Genomic DNA, 12,409 nt, shown 5'->3' on the forward strand with positions numbered 1-12,409 from the left:
ACAATATTAAGGTTTCTAATAATGCATAAATTCAAATAGTAAGAAACAAAGCCTCTGGGAGGCTTTACTAATTAGGGGCTTTGCTATTTTATATAAATGATTGAATTATGTGTATAATGATCTATGGAGGAGCTAGACTTTTACCCAGAGGAGTCTACAGTGGTTTTGTATTGACTGGGGAATACAGTCTATAGATATAGCAGTTTATTAGGCTGGAAGGTGGAGATCATCCAAAGTCTATTTTAGTATCTGGCATTTTGCTGAGCTACCTGCAAGGCTAAATTGTAATAATAAAGCAATCATGGTAATGCTGCTGATCTAAATCTGACATAGGTTTTGATGATTGAATGGCTAGTCAATAGACTAAGACAGCTAGGATGCATAATCATACACAGTCTTAAGAAAATGAAAGCAGATTGTAAGTAAATGCCAAGTATTACAGGTATGTGGAAGGATCAGCTTTTGAGAGCTGCTTTTTCACCATGGTGCTTTCAATTTCTGGTGATTGTCTTGCCAAGTTGAGGAGATTAACAAGATTGTGGGTCTGGAAATTGGTAGCAGACCAGTAGCATTTTTCCCCCTGTGTGTTGTAAATGGTAGGGAAGACTTGCTTTGATTACAGTTACAGAAGAATTCCAACTCATATCTTTGCTAAGTTTCTTTTGTGCAAAGAGAAAAGTTTTCTACCACAATATCCATGTGGGTTCAGGGGAAAAATCCTTACTTAAAAAGAGAGCTTGAATAGCCTCCTCTGCCTTACCTGACAGGCAACAGATAAATCACAGTCAATAAGAGAAAGTATGTGGGGCCCAAATCCTCCCCTATGGAAAACAGCTGAAGGAAGTGAAGAGGATCATTGTAATAATATTAGCTGCCTCACAGTTTCTTTGATGGTGTTTGGAAGCTTTCCTAAAGGCCCAGCTGTCAGCATCAGAAAACGAATTGATTGAGAAGCTCTGCTCTGTAAGCTTCTTTCCCTTATGTTTGAAGACAATCATACAAATGCAAAGCAGGCCATGCTATAGAGAACAAGCCCCCAAAAATGCAAACCCAAAGAACTCCAAATACATATTTTCTGATATATTCTTTGATTTTAAGCCAGCTTCGTGGTTTTTTGCAACCTGATCTGTGACCACACAGAACTGGTAATACTGCAGTCCAGCCCTGCCCTCAACAACAGCATCCAGTCACCCTGTTTGGAAAGACTCATTTCTGCCTTACAAATGGATGTAGTAGAGTAACTCCTCCTTCTATCTGTCTTCATATTCTTCTGTCATCCTTCCTTCCAAAGTAGTAAAATTTGGGGTTGTGGTTGCCTCAGGAGCAGAGTTTTTATTTCAGTGAGTTTCTGCTTCAAAACCAAGCCATCCAGCTGGGATGAAGGCAGCTGTGGCCACCCTCCTCCCAGTGCTGAAGGTCCCATCCATACTTACCAGACTTCCTGAGCAGGTTGGCTGAGCACACCACGGGCAAGCAGAGCCTGTCATTCTCTGCTGCCTCAAATCACTGCATAAAATGGCACAGAGATACTCTTTTACTGTAAACCCAAGTGCTGTTCTCTCACTGCAGGCTAAGCTGTGGGATAAGTATAGTTCTTGATTGAAAAGTTACCCAAGCTTATTTTTGTTCATGTTCATTCTTTTTTTTTTCTTTTTTTTTTCTATATTTTTTTGGTTGTTTTATTGTTGTTGGTTATCTGAACTAGACAAGTATAGAGGCAGGAACTCTTCATCATTTGCTTATGAAAACAAAATTCTCCAGCTCTGCTGAAGTTCTCAGTAATAATGTACTTGAAAAACCCAACAAGATGTGTGTGATACTCTCCATGAGCGATAGTTTAATTCAATTTGAAAAAAATAATTCCATCTATTTCTGAGAAGCACAGATTCCTCCATGGCTGGAAATTAAGGTTTTGCCCATATTCCAATTTAAATTACTGACAGTCTTTCTGTTTATTTCTGTTGAGGGGAAATAGATGGACTAAAATGATATTCTGCATTGATTTATCTCAAATTTACCTTTTTGGCCCTGATCCTTTGACTTTCAACAGTGAGCTCCTTGAGGACCTCAAGAGATGAAACTGGTATTTGGGAGCATTCCTGAAGAGACTGGTGATATTTAAATTCTATTCTGATGGTAGGCTATCCTGACAAATGAGTACATAAATTGTAGATTTAAAAGACACGCTTTGAGCAAGAATTTCAATTACTTGCAAGGTACAGTTTCTGGAATCTTCTCCTGGCAGTCTCATTTTGCTAGTGCTTGCAAAATTAATTGTATACCAACTTTAAAAAGTTTGGAGTTTGAATTGAGTTACATATTTGAAACTTACCTACTAGCTTTTGGATCTATAAATTATGTTAGACACTTCCCTGAGGTTGTCATTTCATTAGTTTGACTTTGCCTACCCTAAACCAGATTTCAGAAACAGATGAAAATAAGAGAAGCCCTGTGGATCTCCAAGAGCTTCAAAATCCCATTTTTTTTCCTTCTATCAAATCACACCCATGTTTTTTTCCTGCTGTCCTCTGAGCTATTTTCCCAAGAATATTGCTTACTACTGTAAACTAATGCTGGACCATTCCATTACATTTATCCAATTACTCAGGAAAAGAACAGAAAGACATTCAAATCCAATATAATGATACTCCCAGGATCTGAGTCTTGTCTTGCTGCAGAAGCACACGTGGATCTGTGCCCTGTTTCTCTGAATCTGATCAATTGGATGCCTAGGTTGTGGCCTGATTTTCAAATCCTTCTGTCTAAATTCAGTAAGAATTTAGGGACTCCTCCACAATCATAATGGGTCATAAAAAAACCCACCCACTGCTGCACACAAAACATTTCACTTCAGAAATCTACAGATGTCCACTAATAATTTGTATTCTGAAGTGACTTCCACATCATGCATTTGGGTGGGGTACTCTGTGTGTCAGACAGTTTTTTTTTTCCCAGTGACAAATCTCTAGATTTCAAAGACCTGTAACATTGCACACAACCAGCAGAAAACTTGCTCCTGACTCCAGTGACTTGAGGATGTCATGCTACAAGAGCAGACTTCACTGAATCTTCTATATTTCAGTAAGCTGGAGTTTCTAAACTCTGTGCACAATAAAGCTCTGGATAATAGCTCTATAAAACTGTCAGGGAAGTCAAAGAAAGAGTAGCATGGGCAAGGAACTTATCCATGCTTAAAGCACCCTGAATTACACAAGATACTACTTATAAAATTTGGCATTTTCAGTTCATCACTGATCAGTGATGTATGCAGCATTTAAAACTGACTGTACATGGCAATGCTCCTTATTTTGGTTGCAGTTCATCACGAGGGTGGAAGTCATTTTTCTCAGAAAAAATTAAACCAAATAAAAAACAATGTCAGTAAAGACAAGCTATTAAGTAGGTTTTATGCCAACATGGATGAAATCTGAGCGTATCTTGGGCAGCACCAACCCCACACCATTCTGAGAACTGTGATAGGCCAAAGTGTTAATTTCCTTCCTGGAATTCTAAGGATGTAAAGCTGCACCATAAATGTATTCTTAATTTCAATCTCAGATATAAAGTATACGTGTACAGTCCCCCTGTTGCTTCAGCTTCTGGGGGGGATGGAAATACTGGTTTTGGCTTCCTTCTGACAATCCCAGTCACCCTAGGCTCGTGTGTCACTCTCCTGGCTGTACTTGTGTCCCTACAGGTTTTGTTGGCCACTTTGCTGTCAGGCTGCACAACTTGTTCAGCTTGCTCTCCACAAAAACCACAGGGGCCTCTTCCACAGAACTTCTCCCCAGCCACTTTGTCTTCCCCTTATCTGGTCACTTGTCATATATGGTGGTGTCCTCACGTGTGTTGCATGTAGGTAGATTGCTTCCTCTTCCTCAGCACACCACAGAGCCAACGTGGCTGCAGATCTTTGTGGAACTAAGACCTTGGAAAGTAAATTTTTTATGCAAGCACTTACCCACAATCTCCTGGTCTAGTTATTAATGGTTTCATTCTGGCTAATGTCTTAACATTAGCTGCACTGAAAATACTACTCCACTGCTCACATTTAATTTCCATCACTACTTAGAAAAGATGCTCATTATATTTGTAATATATTTGGGCAATGGCCAAGTATTACAAACATAAATGTAAAATGCTAATTGATAAAAACAATTATTTCCAAAGGGGCAGCTTTTTTCTCTAATTACCTCTTTCAATTAATTTATATTGCTGATCCTGTGATCATGTGTAATACAACATCCACCCACGGCAGGACTCCCTCAAACCCTACTAATGACATTCCTTATGGCTATCCTGTTGATGCCAACAACAACACTGTGTAATGAGGATCAACCAACTTAGCTACAGGCCTTTTTACTCCTACTCTTCTACTTCCTAACTGCAAATTATTATTTGTATATGAGCTGCTTTCAGTGATATCTTTGTCCCTGCCTGTCTCTACCATAGGCTGCTGCTGGAACAAGGATTATTACTAAATCAGAGGAGGATGTGGGTGGGTGGGTGGGTGGAGGAGTGCAAATGCCAAGGGAACAATCTCATGGATGCTCATTTCTCAGATGGTTCAGTAGCATGGCTGAGATTGCTTTTGTGAACCTGTGTGCCATAATGAATGTAGTCCTCTGATGGAACTAATGAAATGATTAAAGAATAATACTTAATCTATTATTGTGCTTCAGTGCTAAGGAGCTATGGAGCTGTGGATGCTAAGGAGCATCAAAAAGTCACTGGCTTGAGTCAGAAACTTTGCAAGGTCTCTGTCAAGGGTGAAAGTGCCAAGGGAAAGAACTGATGCGCAGTTATTTCCCTTAAACAACTTAGCTATGTTTTTAGAAGTCAGCAGAATGTCAGCAGCTGTGTTCATAACTCTGATCTGGAGCAACTGGTCTGCCTCCTTTGGGTTCCTCTGAACACTCCGATTTTATTACCAAAGTCCATTAGGGGCCTAATTGAATCACTGTAGCTACAGAGGATTTTTCCAGTGTGAAGATCTTGGTGTCTAACTCTAACCTGACACCGGCATTTTCCTGCTCACATCTTCTGAAGGGTGGCCTCCCAGGAGGATGCTCTGATGTCACCAAGCACACACTGACAGACATGATGTGCAGTGCTCTGCCCACCTACACAGCAATCTAGTGGCTTGAGTCCTGTTCCCTGCTCAGTTTGATGGGCTTCAGTCTCTCAGTTCCCAAGAGTACACTGAGAATAAGGCAAAGCAATTGCTGTTCTGGGTGAGGGCACCATCCTTTCTGCCCACAGCTCTAACACCCAATATATGAAAAATACCTCACCTTTTGCTTTTTACGATCACTCCTCCTATGAGTCATTTTTTTACTTTCATCTTCATACACCAAAACAAAGTCAATTCTTCTCTGCCCATCTTTGAAGAACAAGGAGTCAGGCTTATCATCAAAATCCACCTGAAAGGCAGGTGGCATAGGTTAACATGAAGATCTTTACTTGCTAGTTCCTTACTTGCTTCCCTTTACACAGTTTCACTGAACATAGAAATTCAACATAAATCAGCTTTGTGTAACAGGAAGCCCAAAATGACAACGTTGCACAGAGTAAAATGAAGTAAAATAAATTATCCAGAGAACTTCGTCAGGTCTCTGCATGACTGCAAATCAACAGAACCTTGACCTAACTTTCTTCTTTAAAAATGGTACGTTAGCTTTTCTTAATGAGAGAAGCACTGGGATGCAGAACCAGTACCAAATAATGCATCTGTCTAGTAATTTGTACACCATCATGGACATATCATTAGATAGTTTGTCTACAAAATTGCTGTTGCCTGATGGGAGTCTCAGAATTAGTGCATTCCCATCTGTTCCCTTACCTGAACAAATCTAAGCATCTCTGCAATTACTAAAAAAAAAAAAAAAAAAAAAAAAAGAGGTAGTTGTTTCAAGCATGCTTGTACTTAAACCCACCACTGCAAAGAGAACAAAGAACATGGTCAGAGCAGAGATGAGATCTCCAAACAGACACATATTATGTGGGTTTATTTCTCATTTTATCTGCAACAACTCAGCAAGCAAAAACACATTGTTGTGTGCCACACATCCATCATGTTATAACAGATGCCAAAATCAAAAGTTTTAATATATCCATAAGCCATTATCTAGTCCCTGGAGGAAAGTAGGATAGATTGTCATATCCACTAATAACATCTTAATGTGTTCTTTCATGCGTGAAACGATACAGATACTTTGGTGACAGGGAAACCTGAACGCTTGAATAATGATTTTGTAGTTTCTTAGAGCACTCTGGGGGCAATATCACACATTACCAACCCCCCCTTTAGGTAATATACAGCTGTAATGTTATCCAAATCACGCTATGGAATGTGCACCAGGCTCTCAGGTACTTGGCCAAACCCGTCCATGCTGTTAACAGAGGCGGTGCTGCTGGAGTTGATAGACACCAAAAGCCTGAAGTGGGACTCAGCACGGCCTCAGAGACAGGAACATCAACAGGAACAAAGCTGGCAAGGCTCCCACACAGAACTGCAGAGGAGCCTTGGCCTCCAGCTGACTGGACATGGAGAGTTGGCCAAGCCAGGATCAGATTAGGAAAAATGACACAGAGTAATCTCTTGCATTTGTTGTGGATGCGGCAATGATTCCCGGATGTCCCATCCCTGGAATTCCCCTGTCAGCTCAGACCAAATTTCGTGAGACATGCCAGGTCAGGTTTTGGAGGTCTAGGATGTCTGGTCCACTGAAAGACCACGGAAATGTGGTTATGGTGTCAGAAACCCCAGCAGTGCAGCCTGAAGTGGTTGTTCTTCAACTGAGAAGAACCAAGAATGTCAGTCTTCAGTCAGGAACACCCAAGTTCCAGGGAGCATATAGTGTTTTAGGAACCACGTGTCAGTTTTTCCAAAACAAATTTTCTCATGTTTTTTTTTGCAAAACCTCTCCCTGTAGATTATTTTGTAAGTGTTTATTGGCTGAACCAAAACAGGCAACCAAGATGTAATTATGACAAAATTTCCATATTTTAAATAAACTCGGGGGAGTTTATTTAACAATTTTTTTATGTTGTATGTGCAAAGGTTAGGACCTGCTGCAAACAGGTCCTGTTGACTTAGTTGCTTCAAAAGTCTGATCAGATTCTTGAATAAAACAGTTTTCTTTGAATGCCACCTGTGTGCTGGGATTTGTGACAAACCTGACAGCAAGCAGCTGCTGACACACATACACATATGGCCAGTATACACACATTCTGCATGTTAGTTTCACAGCCAGGAAGAGGATTTAGAGACTACCTAGGCAGTCACCAAATCAACATACAATTGCAGACTGTGAAAAAAGTTTTAGGAAAAAAAAGGCATCCAATTTCCAGATGACATCAGCAGACCACAATGACACCGAGTTATCTGTATCGGCCAAAGCAAGTCACAGGTGTGAATTTCTAAATTCTTGAGAGATGAAGTTGGCATAGTCCTATCAAGAAATCAGAATTGGCTGTGACAAGCTTTTCTCCTGCTGAGGATAGTCATAGGTGTAAAACACAGCCTTGCTGCTATAATTTCCAATCCCATTTAAAACATAACCATGATGATTTCATGTTGACAAGATTCACTGTTGGGAGGAAAGCACCAACAACAGCCAGCAGCCCCTGTTGGGACACAGCCTGGGAGGTGCCTGAGCAGCAGGCACAGAGCCCAGCCTGGGAGCTGCTGCTCTCCCCTGGGACCCCAGCAGGCTGTGTCACATCATGGGCTACGATGGCTCCGTGTTGCAATGTGGAAACACAGGGCCCAGATCCTGTGAAAATGAATAACTGGGGGAAGGGCTGCCACTGCATCAAGCACAGGGTCTTTAACTGGGCTTTTTCCTCTTTGGAATCTTAGAAACATCATTATAATACCTTCTGTTTAAAGACACACAGTTTAGTTGTGAAAGTCAAGCACTCAAAAGCATAAAAGTAGTAATAGCTTTAACTTTTTTTCACTGCAGCCTTTAGCACATCCTGTCCTCAGAATAAAGAAAGACATGGAAAAGAGCAAACATCAAATCAAGTTTTGATAGAAGAGGATTTGATGGTAATTTGTGTTTGCATAATTTCACTGAGTAGGTTTCCTTTAAATGTAGGTTTCCTTTACATGTAGTCTTTTTAAAGCTGAAAAAAAGCAGTGATAACTGGATTATTATTAATAATTTATCATATTAAAAACTATATCTACAATAGTTATAAAAAACCCAATTTATAAAATAAAATCTGCCTGTTAAACCAGCATTGTGACTGATAAATTTACTTACATAAGTGTTGTCTTCCACATGTGTCTATAACTGTTATTGTATGCACACACTTTTATCTCTCTCTTACACACAATGGACATATAAATTGAATATAGCTGAAAGATTAATAAATATTGGACTGCATGAATCCAGATAGACAGAAGTTTATACTTATGGAGCCAACTTCTTATATGTAATCTCCACTGCTTTTAATCACAAGGACATTGATCAGTTGGCCTTTCCATAGACACTTTATATATCAATGAAATAATAAAGAATTGACTCATGAAGCCTGAATACTTAAGAGATCAAGATTCAGAACTACATAAATAGATTGTTATGTAGCTCATAATAAATTAAATATTGCTCAATTAAAATTAAGAAGTAAAACGTAAAAGGGAAGGTAATAGCCAAGTTTCCAACAGCCACATTAACTTACATGTGTGGTGTATTTTGTAATCCCTACCGGATAGCTGGTAATGAAAAATCATATATTATTCAACATAACTACCCAGGGAAAAACAGGACTGGAAACCAAAAATATGTAATGTACTTTGAAGTTAGCATTTCCTTTGAAACAATGTTTGTTTTGGTTTTTTTTTAAATATGTAATATTATTTGACAGTTTTACAAATGTTACTATCATACCAATGCACACAAGCTTGCATGCATAGACAAATTAATGGGGCTGAAATTTCAACACATAGTTTTTTAAAGTATCAGTAGCAAATTATAGCCCCAAATAACCAACAGGCCCATTGGCACCTCTTCTAATCCACAGGACTATTTACTGCACTATTTAATTTTTTAGCCTTGGCATAAACACATTTTTAAGTACCGATGGAGGCGATCAGTTGTGCACTCTAGTGTTTTAATAATACACTAATGGACAGCAGGTTAATAGTGATTAACACCACTAATAAAAAAATATATATCTATATTGCTACGAAATACTAATTATACTTGGCACACTATCTGCAGCTTTTAATAATTGTCCAAGTGCTGTACAACCAACTGTTGCCTACCAGGGAACTATCAGCTGCTTTTTTAACAGAAGGAATCTGGAGGAGAGAAGGACCTGGCCACAAATACAGTTTTTTGTAACACTGGGGTCACACTTCTAAGGGTTAGCCTAGAGGCAGCATGGCCAGGTCCATGTGGCTGTACCTCTGTGTTTCAGTTCGGAACAGGTCAGATCAGGTGAGCATCACAGGCTCTTCACTCCAGGGAACGAGACCGGAGGAGCCCGTGGCAACCAAAAGCCCAGAAATGTGTGTAAAGCAGACACCACCTCCTCAGCACCGCATGCCTTCTCCACATTGCACTGCTGGGCCCTCACTGCCAGCAATGCACAGCCAGGTGGTGGGTGCGGGAGCCTGCTGCCTCTGGGGAGTGCTGCACTGCTGCAGGCACACTGAAGGCACGGCTCATAAGCAGTCCTGTGCCATGCCCTCCCCTCCCCTCACACACCTTATCTTCCTGCTCCCTGAGTGTGTCCCCCTGTGGCCACCTCGGCAGAGGAACAAGGAACTTCCTGCCCTCTGGTAATCCAGCACAAGCCATCACCAGCCAACAGCACCGGCGCCCCCTGACCCTGGGACACAGCAGCACTTGGAAAAAGGCAAGTGGGACAGGAAGACAAGCTTGCCCCAGCACAGAAGGCTGAGGGAACTGTTTTGGCTTCAGAATCCCACACCATGGCAGGTGCCCTCAGCCCCTTGACTCAGAGTTCCTCAGGAGGGAGACTTCTGCATGCCCTCCACTCATCACCAGGCTGGCTGGTGCCTAAGGGAGCTGCTGTGTCTCTCTGGGAGCTGCTCCTGTAGCCATGGCTACACACGATGCCTGCAGCAGATTAAGGAGAACATGTAGGCAGAAAGCTCCTTTCAGCAGCAGCCGTGCTCCAGGGAGGAAAAATGGTTCCTAGAAACCTGCCTCACTTTTCCAGGCTTCTCTAGGCATAATATAGTTAAATATTCAGTGGGGATAATGGTGGGATGGGCAGCACAGAGACAAGCATGAAGAAAAATATGTGCGCAGGAATTGCAGCTATTTATTGTTTACTATACCCTGAACAAGCACAGTATTGTAAGCTGGAATTTTTAAATAACAGGAGATTCTGCAGGAATGATTTATCTAACTGGAAATATGATAGAAGTGCTTTATTTTGCCTGCAAGAGCCTTTGGTATGACTGTCAATAGCACCAAATGTAATCATTACTGGAGGGATAAACTACTTGTCTGCAACCTCGCATAATTTTCAGATATGCTTCAAAATAGCATCCTGCAGCATGCCAGTGAATAAATCAGCTCTGGGAAAGAGGAGAGCAGAGCAGACATTGCCTCTGCTGATAGGCACCTGCAAAAAATCCTCCCACTGGGGCAGAGAGACAGGCACATGGGAGATCTGCAGGTTGCGCTTCAGTTGTGGGTTTTATCAAGGGGAAAATTTCAGAGTGACTAATTAGGAGCACAGTTGTTTCTCTCTGCCTGCTTCAGGAAACTTTAAAACAAGCAAATAAAAAGAAAACAAATTATATTACCAGGGTATCAGGAAACATAATTATTTGTAAATGACTTTGAGATCATCTGAAGAAAATGTTACAGAAATCCAAAGTTCCTCTTACTATCACAGTCATATAAAAAAGATTTTTTTATTGCTTTAGGTTCTAAGCAACCAATAGAGACAATTTTCTGACATTAAAACCAGCACAAGCCTTTATTTCTGGATTATAATTATATATATATATATATATATATATATATATATATATATATAAAAAAGATAGTACTGGAAGATGTAAGTTTATTTGCATATTGCATAATAATGTTGGTCTGTCTCCGGAGGACCATAAAACTGATGTGCCTTTAATATTTTCCTTTATTATTCATATTTTTAAATAACAACAGAGGACTGTTTTTGTTCTCTTTTTAGCAATAATGTGAATATTAGCAAGCACTTCTTCAGAAGGGTTTTTTTTTCATTTCATCAACAAGCAAAAGAATTTCAGCTTTGTAACAAATTGAAATAAACTGAGACTAAAGAGAAGTAGAAGAAATATGGGGTGTCACTACAGGCATGCATTACTGTCAGCAGAAAGCAGCTGGTAACTGGCCAGGCATTGGGATGCCTTGGCCCCTGAGCTAAGTTTGGACCAGACACCCACTTGATTTCCTGTCTGAGCGTCAGGTTGCTGCTGGCTGCAGGAGGAATTCCAGTCACTCCTGATTAGAGAGAGACCAAATGGCCTTACTTTTAAAGAAAATGAAGAAAGTGCTCACTGAAAATATGCTTTTCAGCAACTTCCATCTTTCATGGGATGCAAGAGCTGGGAAATTCACTCTTTTGAACTTCCCAGAAGCCTTCTTGCAGAAGCAATTGTGTGTGAGAGGCAGCAATAATAGAAAGTTTGAAGAAGTTAACCTTCTCTCTGCAGATATTCACTTTAAAAAAAATAAATATTGTTTTAAAGTGCCAATTCAAATTATCTACCTACAAAGCAGATAAGCTGCAAAATGAAACAATTCAAGGAAAAGCCTTGAATTAATTCTGTTTGTGCAATTTTGTCTTTCTTGAACATGTTGTTTATGATACATTATTAAACTGTAGCATCACATGCCATATTTCTATGCTCCTTGTAATAGCTATGGAATACTCCTTATTATCATCTTCATTTAATGTTTGGTGGGGTTTTTTGCTGTTTTTTGTTTGTTTGTTGGGTTTTGCTTTATTTGGATTTTTTTTGGCTTTGTTTTTTTTGATTACACCTCACCTAAATAGCTTAAATGCTTAAAATAGGGATTTCCTTCTGACTATGATTTTGGCATTCTCCTCACAGAATCTTAGTGCTTTGCAAATGTTGTGAAACTTAATTTTAAAAGATCGCCCAGGACAGAAAGCAACAGTATAACTTTCATTTTAATGGTCATAAGGTATCTAAACATCTATGCCAAAACCTGTTCACTGTCTTCTAAATTAGGAGTTACAGCTTTATAGAGCAGGACAGTGACATCTTTCCAGAGAGCTCAGCAATTCTCTCTCTTTAAAGAGCAATACACTCAATTCCAGGTCCACATGTCACTGCCTTGCAAATGCAAACAGGGCCATGGGTGTTCTCTTTTGGCACTCAGGAAAATCTGTCTGCAACCCTACAAGT

General features: G+C 40.1%; 1 protein-coding gene across 10 annotated transcripts in view; it reads right to left on the bottom strand.

Annotated features, from left to right (window-relative positions):
- The window catches only part of ANO6 (anoctamin 6), a 70,438-nt gene that overhangs the window by 30,119 nt on the left and 27,910 nt on the right, over positions 1–12,409 (bottom strand). For 8 of the 10 annotated variants that reach the window (XM_059847033.1, XM_059847038.1, XM_059847032.1 and 5 more), the window contains one exon: positions 5,295–5,423. The exons of the other annotated variants lie outside the window; for them this stretch is intronic. In XM_059847033.1, the coding sequence (XP_059703016.1) occupies positions 5,295–5,423 (129 nt within the window). The remainder of the gene's footprint in view (positions 1–5,294; positions 5,424–12,409) is intronic. 10 annotated transcript variants of the gene reach the window in all.

This window comes from Haemorhous mexicanus, chromosome 5, assembly GCF_027477595.1.
Source record: "Haemorhous mexicanus isolate bHaeMex1 chromosome 5, bHaeMex1.pri, whole genome shotgun sequence".
Lineage (NCBI taxonomy): Eukaryota > Metazoa > Chordata > Aves > Passeriformes > Fringillidae > Haemorhous > Haemorhous mexicanus.